This window comes from Acinonyx jubatus, chromosome C1 (genome assembly GCF_027475565.1).
Source record: "Acinonyx jubatus isolate Ajub_Pintada_27869175 chromosome C1, VMU_Ajub_asm_v1.0, whole genome shotgun sequence".
Classification (NCBI taxonomy): domain Eukaryota; kingdom Metazoa; phylum Chordata; class Mammalia; order Carnivora; family Felidae; genus Acinonyx; species Acinonyx jubatus.
In genome coordinates, this window is record NC_069381.1 from 209932303 (window position 1) to 209959642 (window position 27340).

At 51.3% G+C, this 27340-nt stretch overlaps 1 protein-coding gene across 8 annotated transcripts in view; it reads left to right on the forward strand.

Moving 5' to 3' along the window:
• The window catches only part of ARMC9 (armadillo repeat containing 9), a 147671-nt gene extending 120555 nt beyond the window's left edge, over window positions 1–27116 (forward strand). For 6 of the 8 annotated variants that reach the window (XM_027048050.2, XM_027048059.2, XM_027048073.2 and 3 more), the window contains 4 exons: window positions 6762–6877; window positions 11400–11524; window positions 16125–16239; window positions 24928–25129. In XM_027048050.2, coding sequence (XP_026903851.1) covers window positions 6762–6877; window positions 11400–11524; window positions 16125–16239; window positions 24928–25129 — 558 coding nt within the window. Of the gene's footprint in view, window positions 1–3370; window positions 3937–6761; window positions 6878–11399; window positions 11525–16124; window positions 16240–24927; window positions 25130–26492 lie in introns of those variants that run through there. The other 2 variants (XM_027048067.2, XM_027048091.2) reach the window with 2 other exon arrangements.
• The last annotated feature ends 224 nt before the right edge of the window (window positions 27117–27340 follow it).

Sequence of the window (27340 nt, forward strand, 5' to 3'; positions counted from 1 at the left end):
CACTCTCAGGTTTATTTGAAGCTGCTTGCCCTTGCCCTTTCCCGCTAAGCTGTGCCACCTTCTGGAAGAGCTGTCGATTTTCCAGTTAATTGCCTGCTGCGTCTGAAAATTCAGAGAACTCCAGCTGTGGCATATTCACAGTTTTCTGTCTGGTCTAAGTTTCCTGCATAAACTCATTTTGCGGGGGATGCCTGCTGTAAAAGCTGATCACTCCCTTCCCACCGTTTCCTCCCTCTGTCAAATGGAGACCCAAATTCGTTTAGTTTTCCAGAGATTGCCTGAAGGACGGGTTAGCCCTGCCTCTGAAGAATGTGTGTATGGAGGCGGGCCTGGGAATCCGCATCTTTATTACTGCCACCCCCCACCCCGCCCCAGTGGTCCTGAAGCCCGAGTCTGGGCCACGGAAACTTTGCCACTTGGGCGGCGGGCGCAGCTGGCCAGGGTGCAGGGCCGAGCCCGTCGGAGACAGGGCAGGGCCCCGGGCCCCTGCCATCCCACTGCCCGCCGTGGAAGCACACGGAAGGGCCTCGGTTTGCAGTTTTTGCTTTTAGATTTCTTTTTTCAAATGTGTCTCCACTTTGGAGCTTATTCTGATCACTTTCCAGTTATTCCTGCCCTGCCTGACTGATAGTTGAAGTCTCAGTGCTCTCTACACATTGGGAGATGAGTTGGAACCAAAAGTCCATATTCTTGTGTGTGAAAACACAACCAAACAAGCAGGCGAGAAAATCCCAAGCCGCAAATATTCCAAATCCATTTCTTTTTCAGTTTGTTTCTTGTATTTTTTTTTAAGTTTGTTTGTTTGTTTTTAACTAATCCCTATACCAAATGTGGGTCCTGAACTCACAACCCCAAGATTAAGAGTCGCATGCTCCTGCTACTGAGCCAGCCAGGTGTCCTGTGTATGCTTCCATCTAATTATAAAAGAAATAGGGGTGCCTGGATGGCTCAGTTGAGGCTCCGACTTCAGCTCAGGTCACAATCTCGCGGTTCGTGAGTTCAAGCCCCACATCGGGCTCGCTGCTGTCGGCACACAGCCTGCTTCGGATCCTTTGTCCCTCTCTCTTCCCCTTCCCTGCTTGTACTCTCTCAAAAATAAATAACACGTTGAAAAGAATAAATTAAAAACATTAAAAAAAAAAGATGGGGGGGTGGGAGGGAGGGGAGGATGGGTGATGGGCATTGAGAAGGGCACCTGTTGGGATGAGCACTGGGTGTTATATGGAAACCAATTTGACAATAAATTTCATATTAAAAAAAAAAGTCCCTCTAAAGCCTTTTCCAAAATAAAAAATGAATAAAATAAAACAATAAAAAAGAAAGAAATACATGCTTATTATGGGAAAGTCCAAATAAACAGTCTAAACAACCATAATAAAACTCCACCCATCCAGAGGTAATACCACTGTTCCTTCTGTTATTCTTCCATTTCTCTCTGCACCTTCTCTTTCCTTTATTAGTTAGGACTGGCCCAGCTGCCAAACGTGGAGAACCTATCCATCCCGCTGATAATACTGAAGGATGTGGACTCCAGGCTCTTTGCATGTCTTTCTACACTCTGCCTGTCAGTATGAAGGGAAGACCCAGGTTTTGTGGGACCTCTGGTTTACAGGGCTTGGGAAGCCTTCTTTCAATAAAGGAATACAGAGTTAGTTATGAAGTGGATACTTAATCCGAATGGGAATGAGAAAATAAATCACAGTAAAATTCAAATTTTAAGAATTGACAGAAAAGTGATGTTTTTATTAATTAGCTGCCTTGCATACCTTATGGGGGTTTTTGTTTGTTGGTTTTTGTTTTATGCCTTTTAATTGCCTCTACCTATATAATAATGAGTCTGTAATGTTTTCCACGGAGAGAAAAGGAAATTTGTCCTTCCTGTAACATATTTGATCAAATTTTGTTTCTCATTATTGATAGACTGGAAAAATCTTTTGGCCTCACATTTAGTTTTTGGTAATGCTGTTGTATATATTTTTAGGATTGTCGCTAAATTTGAGAACTCCCTCCTCAAATGTCTTCCACAAATAAGCTGTAAGATTTGGGGATATTTCAAGTTTTCTTGCACACTGATTATTCATAAATACCCTGACAACGCAGGGAATTTCTAGAAGCCATTCCTACCCCAGGACAGCTAGCGAAGGTTTGACTGTGCACCATGATTGGGAATCATATGAATCTATTCGAAACCTGAATTAAATGTCATCGAGACTCAGCGCCCCCTTAGCTAAGTCCCAAATTGTCCCCCCTTAGCCAAATCCCAACACCACACCACCAACGTGAAGGGAAGTATGACAAGGGAAGTCAGAGGAGGAAGAAACAGCAGAAGGGAAGTCAGAGTAGAAAGAAACAGCAGTATTAAGTGCTTGCAGTTAAAATATCCTACTTTTGCAAATGTTACAAAAACATTGGACCATGTGAACACATTGCTAGGGCTTCTTCTGGGTCTTGAAGCTTCAGCTTCATCCACTCCATGGTAGTTCTGCCTCAGTGAGGGAGCCCCTCATTCACACGCTTGTGGCCTCTTGGTCACGAGATGGCAGAGGGAGCTCCCGGCACAAACCCATGATAAAGTCAGGAAGAAGGCCCAACAGGCAGACCAGCCAAATCTACCCCTTCTGTGGTGCTCCTTCCCAGGGTTCCAGCTGGCGACCTCCACTGGATTCTTACTGGTCAGAACTGGGTCACGTGACCCCTAGCTGCAAGGGAGTCTGCAAAAGGGGGTATGTTTTTATTTAAAAAAAATTTTTTTTTGATGTTCATTTATTTTTGAGAGAAAGAGTGTGAACGAGGGGAGAGTCAGAGAGAGAGGGAGACACAGAATCGGGAGCAGGCTCCAGGCTCTGAGCTGTCAGCACAGAGCTTGACATGGGGCTCCGACTCCCAAACCGGGAGATCGTGACCTGAGCCGGAGTCGAGCACTCGACCGACCGAGCCACCCAGGCGCCCCAGGGGGGAGTATTTTTAAGTAGAAGCATTTGCGTGCCAGTAGAATCAGAGTACTGTTGGTCAGGAGAGAATGAATACTGGGTGGACCGCAAAGAGTGTCTGCTTCAGCCTCCATGTCATCTTCTGCGCGGTGGGTGGATTGATGGGTGGATAGAGAGAGAGAGAGAGAACTTGTGTTTCCTTACAAAAATTCGTACTGCTTTATTAACATGTCACAACTTACGTGATTCGCCGATTCTCGAAAATTAGTCAATGGGAAATAACATTTTTTACCTCGATTGACATGTGTTGACCATCTTTTGCTATTAAATAAATTACATTCGGCTGAATCATATGCGGCACTTTTTTATTGTGGCTCAATAAGCTGCATTTTTTTAGGAGCAGAACCTTCTTTCAAGTGAAATCTCCATCTGTCACACAGATGAAGGCTGAGTCCTCTGGACGAATAAGGTGGCTGCCAGGGACCTGTTCCATTCTCTCTCCCAACAGCCGCCGGAGCATTTCTGCAGAACTCGGTATCGTCCACAGGTTGTTGGACTAGGTATCGTTTCAGATCTTCCCGGCCTAAAAGGGCCGCACTGAAAGTGAGGGGCCCAGAGAGGGGCCTGGGGACCTGTGGGCTACCGTGTGGCTCACGCTACAAGCACAGCACGTTGTCGGGTGAGAAGGAAACGGACCCTTCTGCAAGGCAGCTGCTCTGACACGCTGGGTCCTGCACACTTAACCCTCTTCCCCAAGGGCCTTTCCTCAGGCATTTGAGTAACAGCCCAGACAGTTCTGGCCCACAGGCCAGACTCCGTTTCTTCATCCCCTGGAAACCAAGACAGATACCATCCACCTCAAGTTATTTCTTAGGCCTGTGTGCCTTTGAAGAGATGGTATGGCTGGGGAGCCTGGCTGGCGCAGTCCGTAGAGCGAGCGACTCTTGATCTCAGGGTTGTGAGTTTGAGGCCCCCTGTTGGGTGTAGAGATTAGTTGAAAATAAAATCTTAAAAAAAAGGGTGGGGGGAGATGGTGTGGCCGACGGTTTTCCAAAGGCTGAAACACTCTCCAATGTACGTGATACGTTCCCTCTCCTCTAGGAAGGAGTTGGGAGGGTGAGCCCAGAAGGACCGTGGAGTGGAGGGGCCGGGGGAGGGTGGGGCTGGAAGGCACCTATTCACCATCTCCCCTTTTCCAGTAGCTAAGGACTTCACCTTCTGAGCCTTCTTTGGAAAGACCCAGGCGTTCTGTCGGGAAGTATGGAGAGGGAAAGAGAAACACGAGTGTTCCTGGGGTGCCTTTGAGAATCGGACCTGAGGGGCCTGCTTCCCTGATGGGTCGTGCAGCCTGTAAAGTTACCCCGCCTACTAGATGGGGCAGCACGACCGTGAGCCGAAGGGAAGTCCGAGTAAAAGCAGCCGGCAGAGTGAAGTGATTGCGGTTAAAATAGCCTCTTTTTGCAGATCACACAGGAGATACAAAGGGTACTGCCTGCTAGTTCTTACTTGGAAAGCTTAATTATGTTCCGTTTCCGGGGTGCCTGGTGGCTCAGGTCATGATCTCGCGGTTTGTGAGTTCAAGCCCCACATCAGGCTCTGTCCTGACAGCTCCGAGCCTGGAGCCTGCTTCCAATTCTGTGTCTCCCTCTCTCTGCCCCTCCCCCACTTATACTTGCTCTCTCTCTCTCTCTGTCTCTCAAAAATAAACATTTAAAAAAAAACTAATTATGTTCCATTTCCTCCCCAGAAGCTCACACTTTCTCTTTCCTCTTGTCCTGCTCCCCTTTACACTCCCACCTGTCCGGCCCTATCTTCACCAGCCCAGGTGCGGCCCACCCTGCCCACCCTCCCTCGCTGGTGCTGGCCCCACAGCACAGTGAGGCCCTTTTTTTCTCCCTACCTCAAACACCAGATAGACCCTAATAACTTCTCAGCAAAAATCAAGAAATCAAAGATGTAATTCCAATTTTTAAAAAAGTGTCTGCTTTGTTGTTGTTGTTGTTTTTACTTTTTATTTTCAAATAATTCTAGGTTCACAGGAATTTGAAAAAGTGTAGAGAGGTCCCATGTGCCCTTCCCCCCAGTTTTCCCAGGGATCCCATCTTATAGGACTGTAGCATCATATCATGCGGGCAATCCACACTGGCACAATCCACAGACTTTATTCAGATTTCACTAGCTCTACAGTAATTTCTCTTTTAAACAAATTTTCTGAAGTGTTAATATAATCATATTAGAGAACACTTGGAAAGTAAAGAGGAGAAACATTCCTCTTGGTTCTACTATCCTATCTATCACTGTATTCATTTCAGTGTATATTTCCTTCCAGCCTTTTGTGTAATTTTAGCATAATTGAAGGCATCATTTATGTACAGCTTTATAATCTTTTAGTAAATGTTTTAAATAAGCATATTTTTCATAACCTAGTCTTTATCATTGTAAAAGGCCACTTACTATTTCGGATGAATATGTTGTATTTCACTTAATTCTTCCCCTATTACTGGACACCTAGATTATTCCAGTTTTACTCTATGACAGTTTTGTAGCAAACAACCTTGTTTATTTGATGTTTCCCGTATTTGGGGTTCTTCCACTAGGGTTTACACCCAAAGATGTGAACATCGTTACGACTACTTAAAACACCAGATTACTTCCCAAAGTAATTGAACATTACTCAGCTTTCCCTGCCACTGAGGCTTTTGATTCCTGCCAGCAGCGGGTGGGATCCTTTCTTTAATTGTCACTCATTTAAGAGTTGAAAAATGATACTTTTTTGTGTGAAATTGTATTTCTAATTACTTGTAAAGTTGATCATTTTTTTCCTTCCTTTACTGGCGATCTATTCTATTTTGTGACTTGACTATTTGAATTCTTTGATCACTAATGGACTGTTTCACCTACTGATTTGTACGAGCTACTTACCTAATGAAAGTCTTAACCTTTCATCTGTTAAATATGTGCAAATATTTCTTCCCAGTGTGTTGTTTACCCGTTCATTTGGCTTATCTCTAATATATAGGCGGAAAGGTTACTTTTTTTTAATTAAAAAAAAAATTTTTAAGGGCACCTGGGTGGCTCAGTCAGTTAAGCGTCCAACTTCGGCTCAGGTCAGGATCTCACGGTTTGTGGGTTCGAACGCCACGTCAGGCTCTGTGCTGACAGCTCAGAGCCTGGAACCTGCTTTGGATTCTGTGTCCCCCTCTCTCACTACCCCTCCCCCACTTGTGTGCTCTATCTCTCTATTGCTCTCTCTCTCAAAAATAAAACATTAAAAAAAATATAATTGTTTTAAAGCTTTTTCATTTCTTGAGAGAGACAGTGTGAGCAGGGGAGGGGCAGAGAGAGAGGGGGAGACAGAATCCCGAGCCGGCTCCACACTATGAGTGCAAAGCCCGACACGAACCATGAGATTATGACCTGAGCCAGGATCAAGAATTGGATATTTAATGGACTGAGCCACCCAGGCACCACTGGAAAGTTCACCTTTTTATGAAACCAAATCTGCCCATCTTTTTTTTCTTCTCACTTTCAAAACTCAGTCTTCCCAGAGATGTAATTGTTACTGTATTCAACTGCTTTCTTTCCTTTTCCATGGTCTGGGTTTTTTTTTTGTTTGTTTTTTTAATTTATACTGCTAAATGGCATAACACGCAAACCTAAAGGAATTTTTCCCCAAATTTCTGTGTATCTGAATACTGTGTGATCCTTCCTCGCTTATTTGCGAAGCCTCTTACTCCTATAGGTTACTTTATTGCGTGTAGTATCTGCTACCTCTAGGTCAGCTTTCAAGTAGGTGATTTCTCCAGCCCATCTCCCCTTTCCTTCCACCAGATCATGACCAACGCGGGGAAGATGAGGCGGAAGGGCCTGGCCGGTGTGCAACGCGGTGCCGACGAGCCCCTGTGCCGGCCCGTCACCCCTGGCGGCCACAGGACGGGGTACCCAGTGTAAGTCCGGGCTAAAGGAGGCGGGGATTTCTTAAGCTTTGTTTTACCTGCAGTGTAAGATGTGTGTATTGAAAACTCCGAAATAAAACGCTCACGTTGGAAAGCATTTATCTCTTCATTATCTATCTCTTGGGTACTTTCGAGGGGAAAGATGTTACCTCCTTCACTTGAGGCTTCTTCTTCCAGAAAATGAGTGGTGGGGTTGCAGGATCCGCAGGCACTTTGCCCTGAAGAGGCCAGGTGTTGGCCAAACGTAATTTCAAAGGAAAGGACCAGAAGGAGCAGCGGGTCCACCCAGACGCGACTCTAGTCCTTCTTTTCTCAGCCGCCACCCCAGGCCTTTTGCTCTTTTGTTCGGGTGGAGCATCACAGGCTCAGACACCAGATCAACTTGGCTTAAATAAACACACTCACTTCTTAAAGCAACCCTATGTGTGCTTAGCGGCCCAGCTTTCTTCATTCTTCAGAGCCTTGCTCCTACCCCGCTTATGTCAACGAAACTACAGTGTGGTCACCCAAGAGCCTCTGATCTCCCTGGGAACCCCGTGGGCTCTGGGGGAACCCCAGCCCAAGCAGTCCAGCTGTCTAGAGAAACGGGCGCAAACCAGGGGGTTACAGAGAGCAGGCAGAAAACTGGCATTTCTTGATTCCTTCAACAAACACCGGCCATAAAATAGTTCAAGGGAACATGACACATTTTACTTAGTTATTCCCCGCAGCTGGGCAGTTTGGCTGTTTCCAGCTTTACTCTGTAGTAATTTGTAACCAACCACCAGGCCCTGGGGATGCAGCCACAGGCACAATGCGGAAAGGCCTGCCCTCTCGGAGCTCGGTGGGTAGATGCTGGCATGCCGGAGCCCCGCAGCCAGACCCCGCTCGTGCGGGACTCAGCCTAGAATTTCCAGGCCCACCCTGTGGATCGGTGATCCGTGTGATTTGGTCTCAAAACTAGCCGCCATGCGCTTCACATTTCAGGGTTATTTTAAGTTACTAGCACCATGGTTTTTTTTTTCTTAAACTTACTATCAGTGTTTTTTAACTCAGCTTCCAACTATTAACATATCACCACCTTGACATCTTCTCTCGGGCTCCTTCCGTGTGCATAGCATATAACTTACACACGCATACTCGCTTGGCTGAACTGTTTGAAAGAAGGCTGCAGACTTGCAACACGTCCCCTAAGAATAAGAGCATCCCTGTGCTTAACCACATTATCTATCATACCTAAGAAAGCCCACATTCGCATGATATTGTGTAGTGTATCAGTATTCCCTGATGGTCCCAAGAATGTCACTGATATCTAAGAGCTCTGGTGTTTGCTTTTTGGATCTGGAATACAGCCAAGTGTCAGCTACTAGTAAATCTGGCTTATATTTTTGAACGGAAGTGGTGGTGGGAACTAAGAAAATTTCATCGTGCTTTTAACGTGGGAGAGAGGACACCAAATGACCATCTTTAAAATTTTTAAGATTATCTTTGGGGCACCTGGGTGGCTCCGTCAGTTGAGCATCCGACTCTTGATTTCAGCTCAAGGTCGTGATCCCGGGGTCCCAATGTACATAATCCCGATGTACTGGGTCCGTCGGTGGTGGCAGATGCAGGGTGCTCCCCTCTGGTCAACGCTCAGGATCTTTAGTCAAAGGTTACGTGACTCCGTTCAGCCAGTCGGCTCTGATAACCTAGTATGGCCAAGAGCGTATATCGAGAATCTCAGTGATCTTGGGGACCCTTGACAATATGTATTGCTCGCTTTGGGGATACGCTCCCCAAATATGTATGTACATGTACATATACGCTCCCCAAATATATACGTACATATACAATATGTATTGCACGTTCTGGAGTCAGTAATCGCACTGCTAGGATTTTATGCTGAGAAGTAATCAGCTATTCACAGCTCTGTGTACCAGGTATTTATTGCAGTGTTATTCATGAGGAAAAATCTAAATGCCCAAAGCGGGAGGCTGTTTACATAAATTATATATCCACACAAAATGGTATTGAGAATAATGTTTTAGCAGAGTATTTAATACCTGGGGAGAGCCTCACAATATATTGCTAAGTGAAAAAGCAAATCATAAAACTGGGTGGATCCAGCCTGCCAGCCACTTACAGTGATCACAGGTTGTATTTTTTAAAGTATATATTTGCAATTTGTTTTTATTCATTTTGAGAGAGAGTGTGTGTGTGCGTGTGTGCGCGCACACACACGCGCACACACACACACACGCACAAGTGGGGCTGAGGCGGAGAGAGAGAAAAAATCCCAAGCGACACAGAGCTCAATCTCACGAACCGTGAGATCATGAGCTGAGCCAAAATCAAGAGTTGGCCCCGACTGAGCCACCCAGGTGCCCCTATCTTTGAATTTAAGATATCAAATGTTAATAGTGGTTGTGTCTAGGTACTGGGAGGGCAAACCATGATTAACTGGCTTTTTAATCAAGAAAAGAAAGACTGAAAACAAAAAGACAGTCACCCTGCACAATTCAAGACCCTCTGTCACCCCAGCATCAGATGTGTGCCCCCCAGCCCTCCCTCAGCACCCCCGCCCCCAGCCTCACCCCTCCATGGATTATGGATCCCTCTCCTCCTGTCACTGTCCAAACTCAGCGTCATCCTTTAACACCTCCTTTGCTCCACCTTCAACCTCCCTTCCTGCTGCTTTCCTTCCCCCAGGCCTTTCTGGTCCCCAAGTGCCCTCCCCCAGGTCCTCTCTGGCTGCCTCCCCGCCCCCTCCCCTCCTTTCATAGTCCGCAGGATCTGGCAGTGACTTCAGGTTACTGCTGCCACAGCCACCGGTGACCTTGCAGTTTCCAGCCTCAGGGGACACTCAGCATCTCTCGAGGTTGCCGCTGCTGACCACATTCCTGGTCACTCACCCACCCCCACATCCCACTGCCTTGTCGGCTTGGTCCCCAAATCACCCCTCTTCCTCCTAAAATGCCCCGTTTCCGGTCCCCACCCATCCTGCTTGTGCTGGGGTCTCCATTACATACTGCAGACACAAAATCCCATTCCATTGTAGACTTGCCCCAGCTGCTAGGTATGTGCCCGCAGCACCCTGAGTCTGCGCTTCCTAGGGGAACACCACCGTCCCCTCAGCCCCCTGCTTCAGGGAATGGCATTAACACCCCCAAACACCTGAGCCAGCCTTCCCTCTCCCAGCCCTGGCCCTTCCCCTCTGCCCTCCTGAGCCATCTCTTCCCCCCCCCCCCCCCCCAGTGGTTCTCCCTGCCACGGTTCACCGTCCGTCACCCCAGAATGAGGTTTCTAGCACGTCATCATAGGATGTCATTTCTGTGACTCCTGTGTCCCTTAGAGATCAAATCTAATCAAACCCTGGCTGATAGGGTCCTTCTCGGTTGACCCCCCACCTTGACCCTGGGCCTTGAAGCTCTTCCCCAGGACACCCTGTCCCCTCCAGCCTGCATTTTTCCCCCTTTGGTGGTGCCTTAAATATTTCTGTAACAATGCAGCATAAGTATATACTTTTTTTTTTTTTTTTTTTTTTTTTTTGCCTCTCCATCTGCCTCCTGGTGTTACTTCCCTGGTGGAAAAATTTCCCCCCTTTGGCCCCAGGCAGTCCTGACTCAGAGTTCAGGACTGGCTGAATGCCACACACACACACACACACACACACACACACAGCCTTTCCTGCCCCTCCGGGCGGCTTAACGTCTACTTGTCTTTGCTACTGGAACTGACGACATTCGAGAACAGCCATCTCACAGGGCCCACCCCTAGGAAAAGCACCCTGTACTTGCCATGGTGTGCCTCCCACCAAGCCCTTGCTGGGCAGGTGGCTAGCGGCTCCTTGTTGAGGACCGTGCCCACCTGGAGAGCCTCCCCTGGGATCTGTTGTCAAGTCTGAACGGAGAGCCGGCCTACTTCCCACCACCTCTCTGGCGGGGGGATCCCTGGCACCCACGCCTGGCTGGGGGTCCCGAACGATGAGGCACCCGACAGGTGTCTGCCGGGTAAATGCGTCTGCCTGGGCCGGCTCCACCGCTCCGGGTGCCGTCAGGCGATGTAGGCACACTTAGGTGTTGACATAGAGCGAGCTCTCCCCGGTCCCGGGCCTGTCCAGCTCTTGTCATGGCTGACGTGACACATCATGTCTCTTCTGATGGCATTCGTCCGTTTGCTGATCTGCTTCATCCTCTGAGGAAAAACCAGAAGCCGGGTGCCTTCAACGGTTTGGTTGAAATGCCGTGCTCCCACGTCCCCCAAAGCCAAAAGATGCAACTGTGTGTCGGACAGATACTATTTATCACCGTGCGTTTACAGGAGCTAAGAGGGTACATCCTAGTTTCTGCCAATACCTTAAAAAAAACCTCATATCTGCTTCACTATGTGTTAAGCATATCATATCTGATAGCTACCATATGTATTAGATATCCATTTAACAAAAGAACTTCGGGGGCTCCCGCTCCCTGTCTTTGTTTCTGGCGTCTCACGGTAGGCAGCAAATTCCTCCTGGCTACCTGTATTTACTGCTGTGTTTCATTCTTCCCTCCAGGCCGGAAGACCATCCCGTTCCTCCCCAGATGGCCCAACGTGCGGGAAACGGCGGCCTCCCGTCCCTGACAAGCGCCCCCCGTCCAGTGCACCAGGGGGGTGAGGCTGGTGCTTCGGGGCCTTCACGTAAGAATGGAACGCCGGTGGCGTGGGGACCGGGCAGCAGCAGCCACACACCCGGAGAGGCCTCGTGCTCACACCCTGGTCTCGGCCACTGCCCCGCGTTCCCGAGGCCCGATGACCCGCAGCCACGCGGCCACACCTGCCCGTGGCCTGTTCCTCCAGACCCCCTTCTATCGCAGCATAGTGAGCACTGCCCACGTCTGCAAGCGAGTAGCGCACTTGTGCTGAGGAAAGCTGCGTTTGATGTGAGCTTTCCGAGTAGTCACGTCTCAGAAGGCGATGTCGATTTATGACCGAGGCTTTGGCACCTCAGACTTTGGACGAGGCGCGCGGCCGCGTGTTCGAAGGCTGGCCTGAGACAGAAATGTGTGAGCAGGGGCACCCGCGTGGATAAAAAGTATTTTTTTTTTAGATGCCAGAAAAAATATATATGCTTTGAATAATCGGATATGTACGAAAGGTTTTGTTTTGTTTTGTTTTTTTAATTTTCAAGAGGAAATTAAAAGGATATGAGCAGGCCAGATAAGACTGTAATCTCCATTCAAACGGGAAAAACAACAGAGGAGCAGGTCAGATTCCAGTATGAGAAACATCTGAGAACTTTTATAATCTGCTCACAATTGGATTCGAACGCTGCTAAGCCCCGGTTCAGAGCGGTAGGCTGGTCACAGAGCCAGAGGAGAGCCAGGTTGTTGGAGAGTCTGGGGGAGGGTCTCCTGGTTAGGGACAGTTTTAGAGGTTTTGCCACCTTAGATCATGTGTTATTTTACATGTTTTGTTAGAGCTGTAAACGTTAATATGCCCTCGCTGAAAGCTGATTAGCTCCACCATTTGTCCAGAGATTTCTGTGCCAGGGTGGAGGTCTTAGGTGGTCTAACCACTTTTGCCAATTTCACCTAATGCCCTTTGAGTTAAAAACGATTTGAAGTTCAGCCTGGACTTCTGAAAAGTTGCATTTAGGGCCGTTTATTTATCTGGTACGTCCTTGTTTTACCAAAGTGACCACCAGGGTGGCCCTCTGTCTTGCACTGATTATCAGTATGGTCCTGGATTTTGGAAGGATTTAGCATGTGTTCCGTGTAGGATGGAGGCGTTCGAGGCCGCCGTGGATGGAGTAGCTGCGTGGCCGCTGATGATACTGCTGGAGACGTTGATGTCATTGTGATTTTCAAACACAATTGCTTTTAGCCCCGACAAAGTCGAGGCCCTGGCAAATCCCGGTTCCTCCCATGAAAACAGTGGGCAGCCACCAGGGGACCCAGCCTGGGTGATCAGCACGGTCCCCAGTGCCTCCCCCTGGGGAAGCGGCAGCCCCTCCACATGGGGCCACCTGGAGCCAGGACAGCCGCTTGGCCAGAGTTAGCTCTGATTGCTGAGACCCTGTCCCCCATGTTCCACGTGCCCCCTTCTCCTACCTGCTCCTCTCTGCTTAGGCCTGGCTGGGACCCAGGACCCCCACCCTACTCATCAACTCCCCTCCCGCCTCAGTGGGCTCCAGAACTAACCACCCTCACTCCATGGGCCAGAAACCGGCCACAGGAACCATTCTCCCCTGCCCTGCGCGGCCTGCTGTCAGCCTCAGGGCAGCACCCCTAAATCTCTCTTACAATCCTTTTCCTTGACCGAGGGTCTCCCGTGGGAAGCCAAGCCTCCGCGGGGTTAGTGGCTCTCCCTGGGTCATTTAGGGAGCCTTTAGGGAGCATTTGTGGTGTAGATTCTGTTCTTCCTTCTGCCGTCTTCCGGGCTTGCCCAGCAGCAGCCACACCAGGACCGATGTCCCGGGACCCCTGGTCCGCTCCCTTGGTTGGTCTTGTCGCCACCGTCCCTCCCTCTTCTCACCCAGCCTCTGTGTGAGGACGACTGGCAAGCAGCCTTGGGTTTCTGTGCTTAGAATGCACATAACCAGGGGCCCCTGGGTGGCTCGGTCACATAAGCATCTGACTCTGATCTCAGTGCAGGTCTTGATCTCAGGGTTGTGAGTTCAAGCCCCAAGTTGGGCTCCACACTGAGCATGAAGCCTGCTTAAGTAAAAACAAAAACAAAAGCCAAAAGCAAGAACGCGCATAAGCAGTGTTGAGACTGGTTCTGAGGCTGCATCTGGGTCAGCAGATCAGAGGGCTAGAGAGGGAGACAACACTGGTGGGCTGGGTGGCCACCCTGGCCCTCCTTGTCTTCTGTGTAACTCCTTTCCTGTCAGGAGCCTGATTTGACTTCCTCTGGACCCCTCCGTCCATATAGTCCTGCTTCTCCGGCCCTTTCTCCTGCTTCCGTGCTCTGGCTCACTTTGTCCACCCCCCCCCCAACGCCCCCAGCCTGATCTGGCCTCGCCCAGCTACTCCTCAGAGGCCCCTCACACATGACCTGCTGCTAAGCCTGGCCTCCTGGCCTTCACTCATACTGGGAATTCATGCCACACCTCAGACCCAGCGGGAACCCGCCACGGTGGCCTCGAGCGCGTTAGCCCAGGAAGCCCCTTCACACCTCTGCATTCAGTCGATGCTAAAGGTGAAAACTCATGATGGGGAACCTGTGGAATCCTCCAACCGCTTGATCAGCTGACCGCAGGGCCAGAAAGTACATTCTTTTTAGGCAAAGGGACTGGCTCCACAGAGCCAACAGGAAATAGTTCCCAAAGGAAAAAGCCAAGAATGTGACTTAGAATTTTGTTATGACATTGGCCTGGGGGGAATTTATTCTCATCCCCCCTCAACCAAGGCTATCTCAGATATCAAAGTCACATACCTTGTCAGTGGCCTCAAGTGAAAATGCCCAGCCTGGTCTGAAATGGATCCACAGGTGGGAAAACAGTACTTCATCCCAGGAAGCCTCTGGTGCACGCACACAGCTGCTGGTGTCCCCCAGTCGCCAGCTTGCAGTGGATCTGTCCTTCTGTGGTGGGAGCTCTGAACGCCTACGTGGTGACATTCAGTGGAGGGAGTGGGAAGGGGTGTAGGGGATGACTACTATTTGGTGACAGGACCAAAAAGACCTCAGAGGGTCTCAGGACAGCTCAGCTTAGTTCTTCCTCCCTCCTGCCAGGGGGCTTTCCCACCCAACCTGCAACCTGTCCCTCCACCCACTCCCACCTGGGAAAGCTCCTGATCCTGGAGGACTACCCACCCTTGGACGCCATCTTGGTGGCACCATTAACTGGGATGGGATTTTCTGTGTAGCCCAGCACACAGCTGTATGTGGTTCCACTCAATTATTTCTTCATACACCTAAATTCTGTGTCCCGGGCTATATTAGAAGCTTGTAGAGCAGAGAGCACAGACAGGCCAGTTGTCCACTGGAGAACAGATCAGAGAAGGCTGAATTTCCGGGTCCAGTCCCAGCTTTAAGTGGAGACTGTCCTGGTGGGCTGTAAATAATGCCACGCATTGGGCTCCACACCAGAAACAGATTCCCTGTTTGGGTCAAAAGATAGTTACCTGGAAGTCAAAGCTGTGTCCCTTGCTATGCGTTTGAGGAAACCTGCAAAGATTGTTCATACTGAAGATAAAGTAGAGGCCACGTTGCAAAGGTACCAGGGACATTTTTAAACGAAAGGGCTTGGGGCTCCTGGGTGGCTCAGTCGGTTAGGCATCCAGCTCTTGATCTCGGCTCAGGTCATGATCTCACAGTTCGTGAGTTCGGTCTCCACCTGGGGCTCCGTGCTGATGGTGCAGAGGCTGCTTGGGATTCTGTTTTTCCTTCTCTCTGCCCCTCCCCCACTCGTGTGTGCTCACTTTCGCTCGCTCTCTCTGTGTCTCTCTCAAAATGGATAAAATTTTAAATGAAAGGGCCGGAAGGAGCTTGGACTAAGGACATAGCAAATCTGGGCTCTGTCACAGAATTGCTTTGACGGTGGCGTGAAGCCCTTTGGCTGTAGAACAAGAAGAAAAGTGGGGCCGGAGAAGAAGGGGTTCATATCATTTGAAACACAGAATAGGTCCCTCCCCGGGCCCTCAGGAGAGCTCCCTGGCAGTGTCGTCTGGGACTTCTCGGTCATTTCCCTGTGAAGGTCTCCAGGGGGGTGACCCAGGTAGCCTGCTCCTGGTCCGTGATGTCAGCACGAACACTGCTGGCTGGGAATTAGGGCAGTGCCTGCCCCTGTGGGTGGACTGGGGGATTCGGGCCTGAAGGGTCCTGGGGTAGCTCAGGGGGAAGAGGGCCCCACCTCTGGGGTTGCCGAATCCAGCAAATAAAAGTACAGGACGCCCAGCTGAATTGGAATTTCAGACAAACAACAAATAGTTTTTTACCGTGCCTCCATGCTCCTCTGCATTGGCACCAAGCAGCGACCGAGGGAGACAGTTCCACGTTTGTCGGCTTTTCCCTGAGAGACAGAGGGGGGGCCAGGAGAAGCAAAGGGGCCAAAGGTCTGTGGTTCCCTGTGCTGTGTGTGTATCCAGCCAGAGCGCTCGCGCTGCGCCCCCAGGTTGTAAGCGCACCGAGCGGCCGCCTGGAGACTTCTCGGGCTGCACACAAGCGAACAAGTCCTCCCCGGTGGGCTCCAGGGAGCTGTCAGGGGCTCGCGTGGGCATGTGCTGTTCTTGGCTTTGGGGCCCAGCCCAGTAAGGAGCATCCTCAAAGAGTCCACTGAACTCTCTCTCCTCCCCAGCCTCCACGGTGGACATCAAACCGGGAGAATGGTTGCCAGCGGGACATCAGGGAGAGGTTCGTCTGCCCTCGGCGGGGGACCCCAGCCAGGCCCTAGACGGTGGAGACACCACCAGGTAGGGACGGGGAGGTGTCCTGGGAGGGCTCCTCTGTGGTCCAGGCTCTGACTCCGACAGCACAGGAGCATTTCACTGGGGCCCGAAGCACCCTACGGAGATACCCAGGGGCTGTGGCCACCACACCTGTTAACCTCAGAGCCCACGGGGAGGCACCTGCCACCTGAGAATTATCGGTTGTCAGACGGGGAGGAAAGGAAACTCATAAACCTACCCAAGGGACTAGTTTTAAGAACTGCAAGCTGAACGTGTTTGTGAGGATGTGTGATTTGGGGTAACTTGTGAACAGTGTCCTATCTTAGCGGTTTGCTTTTGGAGAAGATAGGGTGGATGGGAGAAAGGTGGAGAACGAGGTTAGTGAAATGGTTTGGCTCAGATGTCGCCTTCCTACAAAGTTTTTTTTTTAATGTTTATTTTTGAGAGACAGAGAGAGAGCACGAGCAGGGGAGGGGCAGAGAGAGAGGGAGACACAGAATCCAAAGCAGGCTTCAGGCTCCGAGCTGTCAGCACAGAGCCTGACGCGGGGCTCGAACCCACGAACCGTGAGATCATGACCTGAGCCAAAGTCGGACGCTTAACCGACGGAGCCTCCCAGGTGCCCTCCGGACCTTCCTAAAATAGACACAGGATCCCACACGGAATACAAAGGTGTTTTCTCTTCCTCTGCACCAAAGGAGTACAGACTGGCCTTTGATGCGTCACTTGGGGTTCTTTAGAATGGAGAAAGTCTGGGGCTCTAGGCCCCTTCTTTCAGATCTCAGGGAGCTTGCTCAGGGAAAGGGGCCTAGCCCTGGTGTCAGCCTATCCGCCCGGCACCCCGGCTGCCCCCACCGCGTCCGCCCGGCCACGCGGTGCCCTGCAGCCTGTGTAATTTCAGGATGGAGAAGCCAGCCTTCTGCACTAAAACACTGGCCTAGAACCGTGTTTAACATGACTACACCCTTGGAGTCTCTGATTTAGAGGAACTTTGCCATGGTGACCAGTCAGGCCTTCTGTGCCCCCACCTTTCTATAGAATTGGGAAGTATTTCCACGACTGCGTCAGCAGCGGGCAGGCCTGCACCCCAGCTGTGGTCACGGCTGACCTTGGCCCGGTCTGGAGTTCCTTGAGCGGCAGAGCCTTGCGGAGCCACAGACTCCAGACCCCTGAGGCGCGAAGCCTCCCCCACGCCCTGCAGACGCTTCCCCCTGGCAGTGTAGAGGGTCAGAGGAATCAGCCTGCTGGCTGCCCTCCCCATACCCAGGCCCCCGCTGCCCTTCCTGCAGGCTCCCGCAGATGGAAGTCACACACACAGGAGTCCCCGCTGAGCTCTCGAAGCTGCAGGGACACCTGGAGCGGCCTCTGCCCCAGAGCAGGCAGACGGCCTAGCAGAACCATGCACACGGTCTGAGCAGGCGGGCATCGAGAGGGTGCTGCGGCCCATCCCCCTTTCTGGGTAGGCGGCACCCCGGCACCTTCCTTTCCCACCACTGCGGCAGAGCTTGCGGCCAGGCACGGGGTAGAAGGGAAGTCAGGGTTTCCAGAGGCAACAGGGCTGCATGGGGTGGAGCCAGAGGAGTTTGGGGCCTGCACTGGGGTGGGGGCCAGTCCTGTCAAAGGCTGTAAAAGATGGCAGAGGCTGGGGGCGGCGGGGGGCCTTGGGGGCCAAGCATCTGGTCTCCTCCAGCTCAGCCCATGACCAGCCGGGGACCCAGGGACCCACCTCCCCAATCTGGGGCTCCTCCCCTCTCTCAGAGTGGCTGAAGGTGTGCTCCCACAGGCTGGTCCACAGCTCAGGGATTCTCTGACTCTTGGCACCTCCGCGAGGTGGGGGCCCCAGAATGAGAAAGCTCACAGGGGTAAGCCAGAGGCTGGCGGGGCCCCCTGCCATGCCAGCCCCCTGCTCTCAGTCCCGGACCAGATCCCACATCTCGGCCAGACCAAACCTGCTCTCCGGGGGCTAGAGCCATTTCTTCTCTCTCTCCAGAATAAGTGTTTTCTTTTTTTCTTTTTAATGTTTATTTATTTATTTTGAGAGAGAGAGCGCACGCACAAGTGGGGGGAGGGGGAGAGAGAGAATCCCAAGCAGGTTCCATGCTGTCAGCGCAGAGCCCAACATGGGGCTCGAACCCATGCACCCTGAGATCAGGACCTGAGCTGAAATCAAGAGTCTGACGCTTAACCGACTGAGCCACCCAGGCACGCCCAGAGTAAGTGTTTTCATAGTTGGCAGGGGACCCCACAGGCTCTCCTAAGACACCTTCCCCCTGGTTACACTAAGTGGGCTGACCCAGTTGGCCCTCCAGCTCCTCTTGGGCACAAATGCCCCGTTGGGGTTAAATCCATGGGTGCTCCCACCTTAACGTGAATCCTGCTCTTAGTTTAAGCCCGGGGAAAGGGAGTATTCTGTCTGAGGAAGAGGAGGAAGGAAAGAGGGAGAAGGATACAGTTGGGCCACCCACCTCCCTCTCCACTGGCTATGTGACCCCGGCCAGCAACATTCTCCCCCCACCCCTGGCCTCCGCTTCACCGGCTGCCCCAGGTCTCAGCTAAGCACCCCATCCTCCTTCCTGACCCCAAAGTCCAGTCACGCAGCGGTGTTCCCTTGCACAGGGGCACAGAGCACTGCGGTCACTTGGTCCATGGCTCTAGGGAGTCTGCCCCTGTGTTTGCACCTCGCCTGGAGCAGGCTCTCAAAATATTTGTTGGATGAATCAGCTAAAAGGGAGAGCGAGTGGCTCTCTGCATGGCTTGATGGGGGACATTTGTCCCTCTGCTTCCCCCAGCCCCTTTCTCTTACTCCTTAGAGTGAGGACAGCCCCTTGCCCAGAAGACAGGCCGCGGGGTGGGCCCCGCTTGGCTGCTGGTATCCCTGGAAAGCTCTGGAGCTGCGGTTTGGGGCAAACGGTAGATTAAACCATACTCTCATGGCTTAGCCCCAGATTGGAGGCAGTTTAAAGATCATTGAGGCTCCAGTTCCATTCTAGTGGCTTCCAGCCACTAGTCTGACCATGAAACTGGCTTCCTGGAAGCCAGGGAGTCAACGGTTCAGACCTTGTGATCTGTCTCCCTCCCCCTCCCCCATGCCAAGGGGTTCCTGTTCTGTTTTCTGTCTGCTCCATAGAATCCCTAGTATTGAGTAGTTGGGGAAGATACTGTTAACCAAGCCGGCATATGGTCCATGCAGAGAGGAGCCCAGCTGGACCGACCGGGAAGCATTTGCCTGGACGGTGCCTCCCTGTGGCCCAATGATGGGCGGAGGGAACAGGCTCCTCAGGTCGGAGCGCTCGCTCCTGCACAGATGCCCGCTACCCCCCGCCCAGGCCAAGATCCAAAGACAACGGTGTCAAAGTTCCCGTCCCGCCACAGACAGGAAATGACTCTTCTGCAAGTATTATGGCTTTTAGAAAAGAAAGAAGAAAGAAATTCTGCGTCTGTTTACATACATGCTTTATCCCCCTCACGTGTGTCCCCAAATGTGGCATATGGGGTAGCTCATGACAGCACTACGATGCATCCAGCTAAAAGAAACTAGAAACTAGGAACCAGGAAGTCAGGGGAATGGGGACAGGAGCCCCGCGTGTCCGTGTGCAGACATGGTGGGCGACCTTCTGGATCTGCCTTCATCTGCTGTGTCCTCCCCCCGTCACCCACCCCGCACCCCTCTCTGGGTTCTGTTAGCGCACAGATGAAATATCCTGAATCCTGATGGGCAGAGTCCGCTAAGGGGACCCCCAAGCACTGTCGTTTGTGCCTTAATGGCCTCTTGAATAATTGCCTGTCTTGCAGGACACCTGCCAATTTACATATGTAGTGAGGTTTTCCTTTTCCCTCTACTACCCAGCACCATTATCCCTGCGGCAACTTACTTTTCCTAAGTCATAGGCGACTGCCGTCCTGAATTTCCTTTCCGCGTGCTTTTCCCGCTCTACCCTAATCTGGCCTCCTCTCCTACCAAACCATCACCATTTCCCGGCTCTGGCTCCTCGCTGCTCAGAGTGCTCAGGTCACCGTTCAGGGGTGCTGGGGGCCTGGAGGCCAAGCTGACCTCTACCTCTGCCTCCCTCGGTGTCCTTCCCAGAGGGCCTTGATGCCATCCCCCATGCCGAGGTCGGGGACGGTGGCCAGCATCCTCAGTCAACACCACCACCCCCTGCAGCAGCCCGCACCGTGGTTTGGGCTCTGCTGAGGGCCACCTTCTCCAATGCTGGAGAAGGAGCCAGAAGGAGCCCCTTGTCTGCGGGTGCTCTTTTCCCAAACAACAACACTACCGTGGCCAAACAAAGGTTGTGTCCTAGGTCAGAGAGGAGGGCTGGCTTTGACGGTGTATTAGTCAGGGTTTTCCAGAGAAAGAGAACCAACAGGATGTGTGTGTGGGGTGGGGGGTCAGTTATTTTAAGGAGTTGGCTCGCATGATTGCAGAGGCTTGGCAAATCCAAAATCCACAGGGTAGGCCAGCAGGCTGAACACCCAGGGAAGAGTTGCAGTTGGAGTGCAAAGTCAGTCTGCCGGCACAGTTCCTTCCTGCTCAGGGGAGCTCAGACTTTGTCTATTTGTGCCTTCAACTGATTGGATGAGGCCCACTCCCCACTAGGGAGAGCAATCTGCTCAAAGTCTGCCTATTTAAGTGTTAATCTCACCCAAAAAAAACACCCGCACAGAAATATCCAGAATAATGTTTGGCCAAATATTTAGGCACCATGGCCCAGCAAAGTTGGCACATAAAGTCAACCTATACATAAGAGTTTTTTCATACACATCGCCAAATTGTTCTCCAAAGGGACAGGACCCTTTTCTGGTTGCTCTGGGGTTGGGAGGTTATATATAGACCTCTAGCCCTATTACTCAGACCTTTCTCTCCCTTCACTTCTTGCCAACTCATCTCAGCGTCCCCCCATCCCTGCCACCTGACCTTGCCGCCCATTGGCTCTGAGGCCCCATGCAGTGAAGCTGGCCAGCCCTCCTGGGCTTCCACAGCTCGCTCCTTCAAATCTGGCCTCCCTGTCCCATGACCACATGATGGACATCCCCAGGTAACCCACAGCTAACCCTGTGCCAGGAAGAGCTGCCAGTGTTCACCGAGTCAGTTTTACTAGTTTCTCTTAGTCACTCCTTCTTAAAACGTAGTAGGGCTACAGTTTTAAATGGTCAAGATGGTCATTTTTATGTTATGTATATGTTATCACAATTTAAAAATAATTAACTGCTATAACAGTACCAAAGATATCAAAATTAGAATAGCAAAACAGGAAAAAAATCATTTGAACCAAATAATATTTTCAAAAAACAACAAACACACACCTCAGGGTACCAGGGTAGCTTAGTCAGTAGAATGCGCGACTCGTGATCTCAGAGTCATGGGTTCAAGCCCCACGTTGGGCATAGAGCTCACTTAAAAAAAAAACAACAAAAAACAAAAAGTAAGCCACCTCATTAAACCACATAAAAATCGTCTTTATATGTGCAAGAAAAGCATCATCAGTGTGACTCATTTCATTATTTTATCTTTGTGCTCTGGTCAAACTGCCCTACTTCTCTGTGAACTTTCTAAGAGCAGAAATTTGGTTTCGTTGACCTTTGATCTCCAGGGCCTGGAACACTTTTTTGCACATGTGTGCATTATCAATGAATGAAAGAAAAGCAAAATGTTAGGGAAAGGCATGATATATTCCAGTAGATCCATCGGATGAAATATATATATATATATATATATATATATATATATATATATATATTATAAACATATAATATTTATATAAAAACCCTCCATTATAAATAATAGTGGAGGCTACTCAGAAGTCTAGAGAGCAGGTGGAATGAGGGTCATAAGAACAGGGAAGTATCAGGGCCCTGGGTGTCGGTAAACTTCCATTTCTTAATTTCAGCTCAGATCATGATCTCGTAGTTTATGAGATCGAGCTTCACATCGGGCTCCGTGCCAACAGCTGGGAGCCTGGAGCCTGCTTGGGATTCTCTCCCTCCCTCTCTCTGCCCCTCCCCCACTCATGCATGTTCTCTCCCTCAAAATAAATAAAAATAAACATTTTTAAAAATTAGAAGAATAGGGGCACCTGGGTGGCTCAGTCAGTTAAGCGTCCGACTTCAGCTCAGGTCACGATCTCGAGGTCCGTGAGTCCAAGCCCCGCGTCGGGCTCTGGGCTGACAGCTCAGAGCCTGGAGCCTGCTTCGGATTCTGTGTCTCCCTCTCTCTCTGCCCCTCCCCCGTTCATGCTCTGTCTCTCTCTGTCTCAAAAATAAATAAACGTTAAAAAAAAAATTAGAAGAACATAGAGCAGCATGTAAGTATGACTACAAGTATGTGAAAACGCACATGCGTGTAAAAGGTACAACGTGGAAAATATTCAGGGAAATACTATTATAAATGATATAAAAATATAATTTTTTCTTAAGGAAAAAAAAGTCACGGGGGCACATGGCTGGCTCAGTCAGTAGAACACGTGACTCTTCGTCTCAGGGTCGGGAGTTCCAGCCCCGTGCTGGGGCATGGAGCTTACTTCACGGACGTATGTACACACATACATATACATACATTTTTTTAAACAAAGAAAAAATCATTTTAAACTTTAATAAAATACTGTAGGGCTAAACCTCCCTATCCTTTCCAATCTGGTATCAGAGATGTATTGCCCAAAGTATGGGCAGTTTTTATGCCAGACTTGTCTTAAATTTGAATTTGGAAATTTTCCAGATGTTTAAGTTTTCTTTTTCTAATGATTAGAGTAAAATAGTCTCAATGTAGAAAAACAAAAAAAATGAAAGAAAAAAGAAAGAAAAAAAAGAGGGGCATATAGAAATATAGAAGTGAATCCAAAAATTCCAGTTTCCTCCCAAGGCCCACTCCCCAAGAGCCAGAACCCCAAGTTATGGGGCCCACGATGGGGCTCAGGACACAACGTCCCTTGCAGAATCATCACAGCTGCCCTCCATGTTACAGGTGGGGAAACTGAGGCTCCCCAGATGTCAGCAAACTTGCTTACATTGCAATGCACAGCAAACTGTGCACCAACTCTGTGAAGCCCGTAGACTAAGGCACCCACTTAGGGAAGGAACACGGACCTGCCATTTACGGAGCATGCGCCAGGCTGGCAGCTGGGCTGATGCTCACATTAGCCCGTTCGGTGGCTATGACAACCCTGGGTAACAGCCTGGGACTCCGGTCTTCAGAGTTATAGTCAGGAAAATGGGCACATAGGCAGCAAGGGCCCCAGAAGCCAAGGAGGGAGCAGTGTGGATCCAGCTCAGTGACAGCCAGACAGCAAAGCACTGGGCGGGGGAGTCCCCAACTCCAGCTGGGTGACTGGGAGGTCACAGAGCCACGATCTCACTCCCAGGATTTCTCGTCCAACACCACTGAGTTTCAGTGGCTGCAGGTGCTGGAGGAAAGGAAGGCCCTGGTTCCAAGTCGGGTCCACCGTCTCTGTGAGGCTGCTCCCTGGGGCTGGGAGGCAGATAGCATCTGGAGAACAGCTGGCTGTAAGATCCCACTGGGCTCAAATCTTGGCCTCACAACCTGCTTGTTACGTGTGTGACCTTGGAAAGTTCACAAACCTGGGCCTCAGTTTCTACATCTGAAAACCGGGGCAGGACTGCCTGCCCCACAGGATCATTTGGGGGCTCAATGTCACCTTCCCAGAACGGCCTTCCCTGGCCACCACGTCTAAAATTAGCTTCCTATTGCTGCTGTCACAGGTGACCACAGAGTTAGTGACCTGAACACCACAAATGTACCACCTTACAGTTCAGTGGGTTAGAAGTCCGACAGGGCTCTCACGGGGCTGGAATCAAGGCATACACAGGATACACTGTTTCCCCGAGTTCTATGGGAGAATCTCTTTTCTGCCTTTTCTGGCTTCTAGAGCCCTCCTGCCCTCCTTGGCTGGCGGCCCCTTCCGCCATCTTCAAAGCCAGCAGCCTTGCATCTCTGTCTTTCTTCCGTGGTCATACCTATTTCTCTGTGTTCTTCTGCCTCCCTCTCCCACTTTTAAGGATGCTGCGGTTTCCCGGGGCTCGCCCTGATAATCTAGGATAATCTCCCTAGTTTAAAGTCAGCAGATTAGCAACCTCGATTCCACTGCAGCCTTAATTCCCCTTTGTCAGAAAAGGCTCCAGGGAGGAGGATGTGGACAGAATGGGGGGCCATTACCCTGCTGGCCACACCTTCCCTGGCCACCCTCTCACTTCAACACTCTCAAGCTCCCTGTCCCCCTTCTCTGCTTCATCCCCTCCTTAGCGTTTATTCCTTTTTTTTTTTAATTTTTTTAACGTTTATTTATTTTTGAGAGTGAGAGAGAGACAAAGTGTGAGAGGGGGAGGGGCAGAAAGAGAGGGAGACACGGAATGGGAAGCAGGCTCCAGGCTCTGATCGGTCAGCACAGAGCCCGACGCACGGCTCGAACTCACGGATCGTGAGATCATGACCTGAGCTGAAGACAGATGACCAACCGACTGAGCCACCCAGGCGCCCCAGCATTTATTCCTTTTTTTTATTATCTCCCTCCTCCCCTAGAATATGAGCTCCATGGGGGCAGGGATGTATGCCTCCGGGTGCCCGGCTCTACCCCACCCCTACCCCATGCCCAGGACAGTGCCTGCCTGGCATCTTTGTGCTCACAATGGCAAGTCCTCCCTTCCTCCTGTGACTCCTAGCCATGCAGTGGCTGTGACTCTAGAGTACACATTTTGTTCCAGGGAATTTACATCGGCCTTCACCTGCAAGCCCCGGACCCCCCGGACCCCTGAGATCCTGGACCTGAACCCACCCAAGGCCAAGGCATCCACTCTGGCCCCTCAGTTCTCCTCGTGTGGCCCCCAGCAGGCCAGCCGCCCCAGCTCCATGACCTCCTCCACGAGCGGGCCACAGAGTAAGTCAGACTGGAGGGAAGGGCACTGAGCTCCTCTGTGCCCAGCAGGCACAGGACCAGGACCCCAGGCAGTGGCTTCTTGTGCCCTAGGGACAGATCCGTTCTTCACTAGCCTATTTATGAAATTGCCATTGGCCCTGGTGCCTCATACACAAGCTGGTAAACTGAGACTGTCCAGGCAGTGCCTCTCGGAGTTAACATCCCCCCACCCCCACCCCCGTCTGTGGGACTTGTGTGATCGGCCCTGAAAACCTGGACCTGCTTCCTAGCGGGAAGCAGGCAGCCTCAAAATCCAACAGAAGCAGGTGCCTTGGCGGGAGGGCCACCAGAGGGACTGAGGGTGCGGTGGGCCCAAGGGGTCTCCTTCCTGCCCTGTTGCCCACCGTGAAGACCACTTCCTCTCTCCCCTCCCCTCCTAGCCTCAGCCGGTTGACCACACCAGAGCCTGGACCTTTCCAAAGAGTCTAAAGATAAGGGAAGGTCGCCTGGCTGGAGTGTGTGACTCTCGATCTCAGGGCTGTAGCTTTGAGCCCATGTTGGTTGTAGAGGTCGCTTCGAAATTTAAAAAAAAGTAAAAAAAAAAAATGATAATAATTTTTTAAGTACATAAATAAATTAAATAAAAATAAAGGAAAACAAAAGAGAAGCCAGACAAAAGAATGTCAATCAGCAGAAGGTCTGTCACACTCAGGATATATGCATTTTGCAGCTGTGCTGTCCCCTACTGCCCCAATCGCTTCCTGCCAGAGCCCCGGGCGCCCCGGCCAACGGGGACCCGCTGGGCTGGCCGGGTGGCTAATGGGCCGTGGCTGGAAAGCAGGGCCGCCCTCCCTCTTCGCCAGCGCCCATCTGCTGGGAAACACACGGTGAAGCCCCAGCCCCGTGTCCCCACCAGCGGTGCAGGCCAAGCTGCTTCCTCACACGGGCCCAAAGGAAGCCCCGGCAAATACCAGGAACACTGGCCCGAGAGAAGCAGACAGACCCGTTTGACCCCTGCCGGGCTCCAGGCCACACCGGGCAGCACCGGGCCGGAGCCCCCACGGGTCATAATCGAGGCAGCAACGGCCAGTACCAGACGGGCTCCACGGGGCCCTGCCTGCACATAGATTGCTCAGCTAGCAGCAGATTCATGTCCTGTGGCCTCGACAAACAGCAAAACTATTGCCAGCAAAATTCACTGGGAGCCCCACGCCAAGCAGCCTGCTTCCTGAGAGGAAAGAGCGTGGCCACATGAGTCACGCCCCGGCCGCGGAGCAGGTGACCTGGGGGAAGGGAAGGTTTCAGTATTCGATTTGCACAGAGCCGGTTGAAAGAAGGCTTGTATGGGACAGAGGGGACTCTGTGCAGTTACCGCCTTGGTGCTGGCAGCTTGCTCTCGCCTTTCTTCTCCAGGCGGCCAATCTTACAGGAAGTGAGGATGGTCTCTTCGCCGGTGTCACCGTCCCGTTGCCCGAGGACCAGCCAGCTTCCCTTCCTCGGCCGGCCAGCAGCTGCAGGTGACAGATGTGGAGGAGACCGTTGTCTGCCAGCGGCCAGGCGAGGCTAGCTCTCCGGGCAGCCCAGGAGCAGCCCCCCCACAGCCCCCGGGACACCGGGTCCTGTCCCTGCCCGTCCCCGGCCGCCCCTCACACACAGGAACAGACCTGGGTAGACGGTGCGAGCTGCTCACGTCAGGAGCCTGTGGGGGGGCACAGGGACTGGAGACTCGGCCCGAGACGGGGCCTTGGCCTCAGTGGAAACCGTCGCTCCTCTCGGTCCAGCCAGAAGGAGACTGAAGGGATTTAGAATAAGGGAGACGCATCCTGAAGCCATATTCCTGAGCAGCAGATTTGATATTCTTCCTTTTTTAAAATCTGGGATGAATATGATATATTCCCGTACGTAGCTTGGACTATGTCGCTGTTTCCGATCTTCTGCACGCGTGTTTTAAAGGCCTCGTAGGGTTGACGCCATTTCCCCCTCCCCTGCCTCCTTTAAGACCGTAAACACAAACAGCTCCCCTGGCAAAATGAGCGGGGGAGGCTCGCCCCTTGCAGTGGGTGACGTCAGAACTCACACCTTAGGATAAAGGAAAGAGCTTTGCCCGCCGAGCCAGCGAGGTCCCCCAAACTAGTAGCAGAATCTGACCTCTCCTCAAGTATAAATACTGAAATAAACTGAATATTTAGACGGTCCTTGCGTGTGGTAGGGCGTGTGTGTGCGTGTGCGTGCGTGTGTGTGAAGTTATGTACTCTACCCTA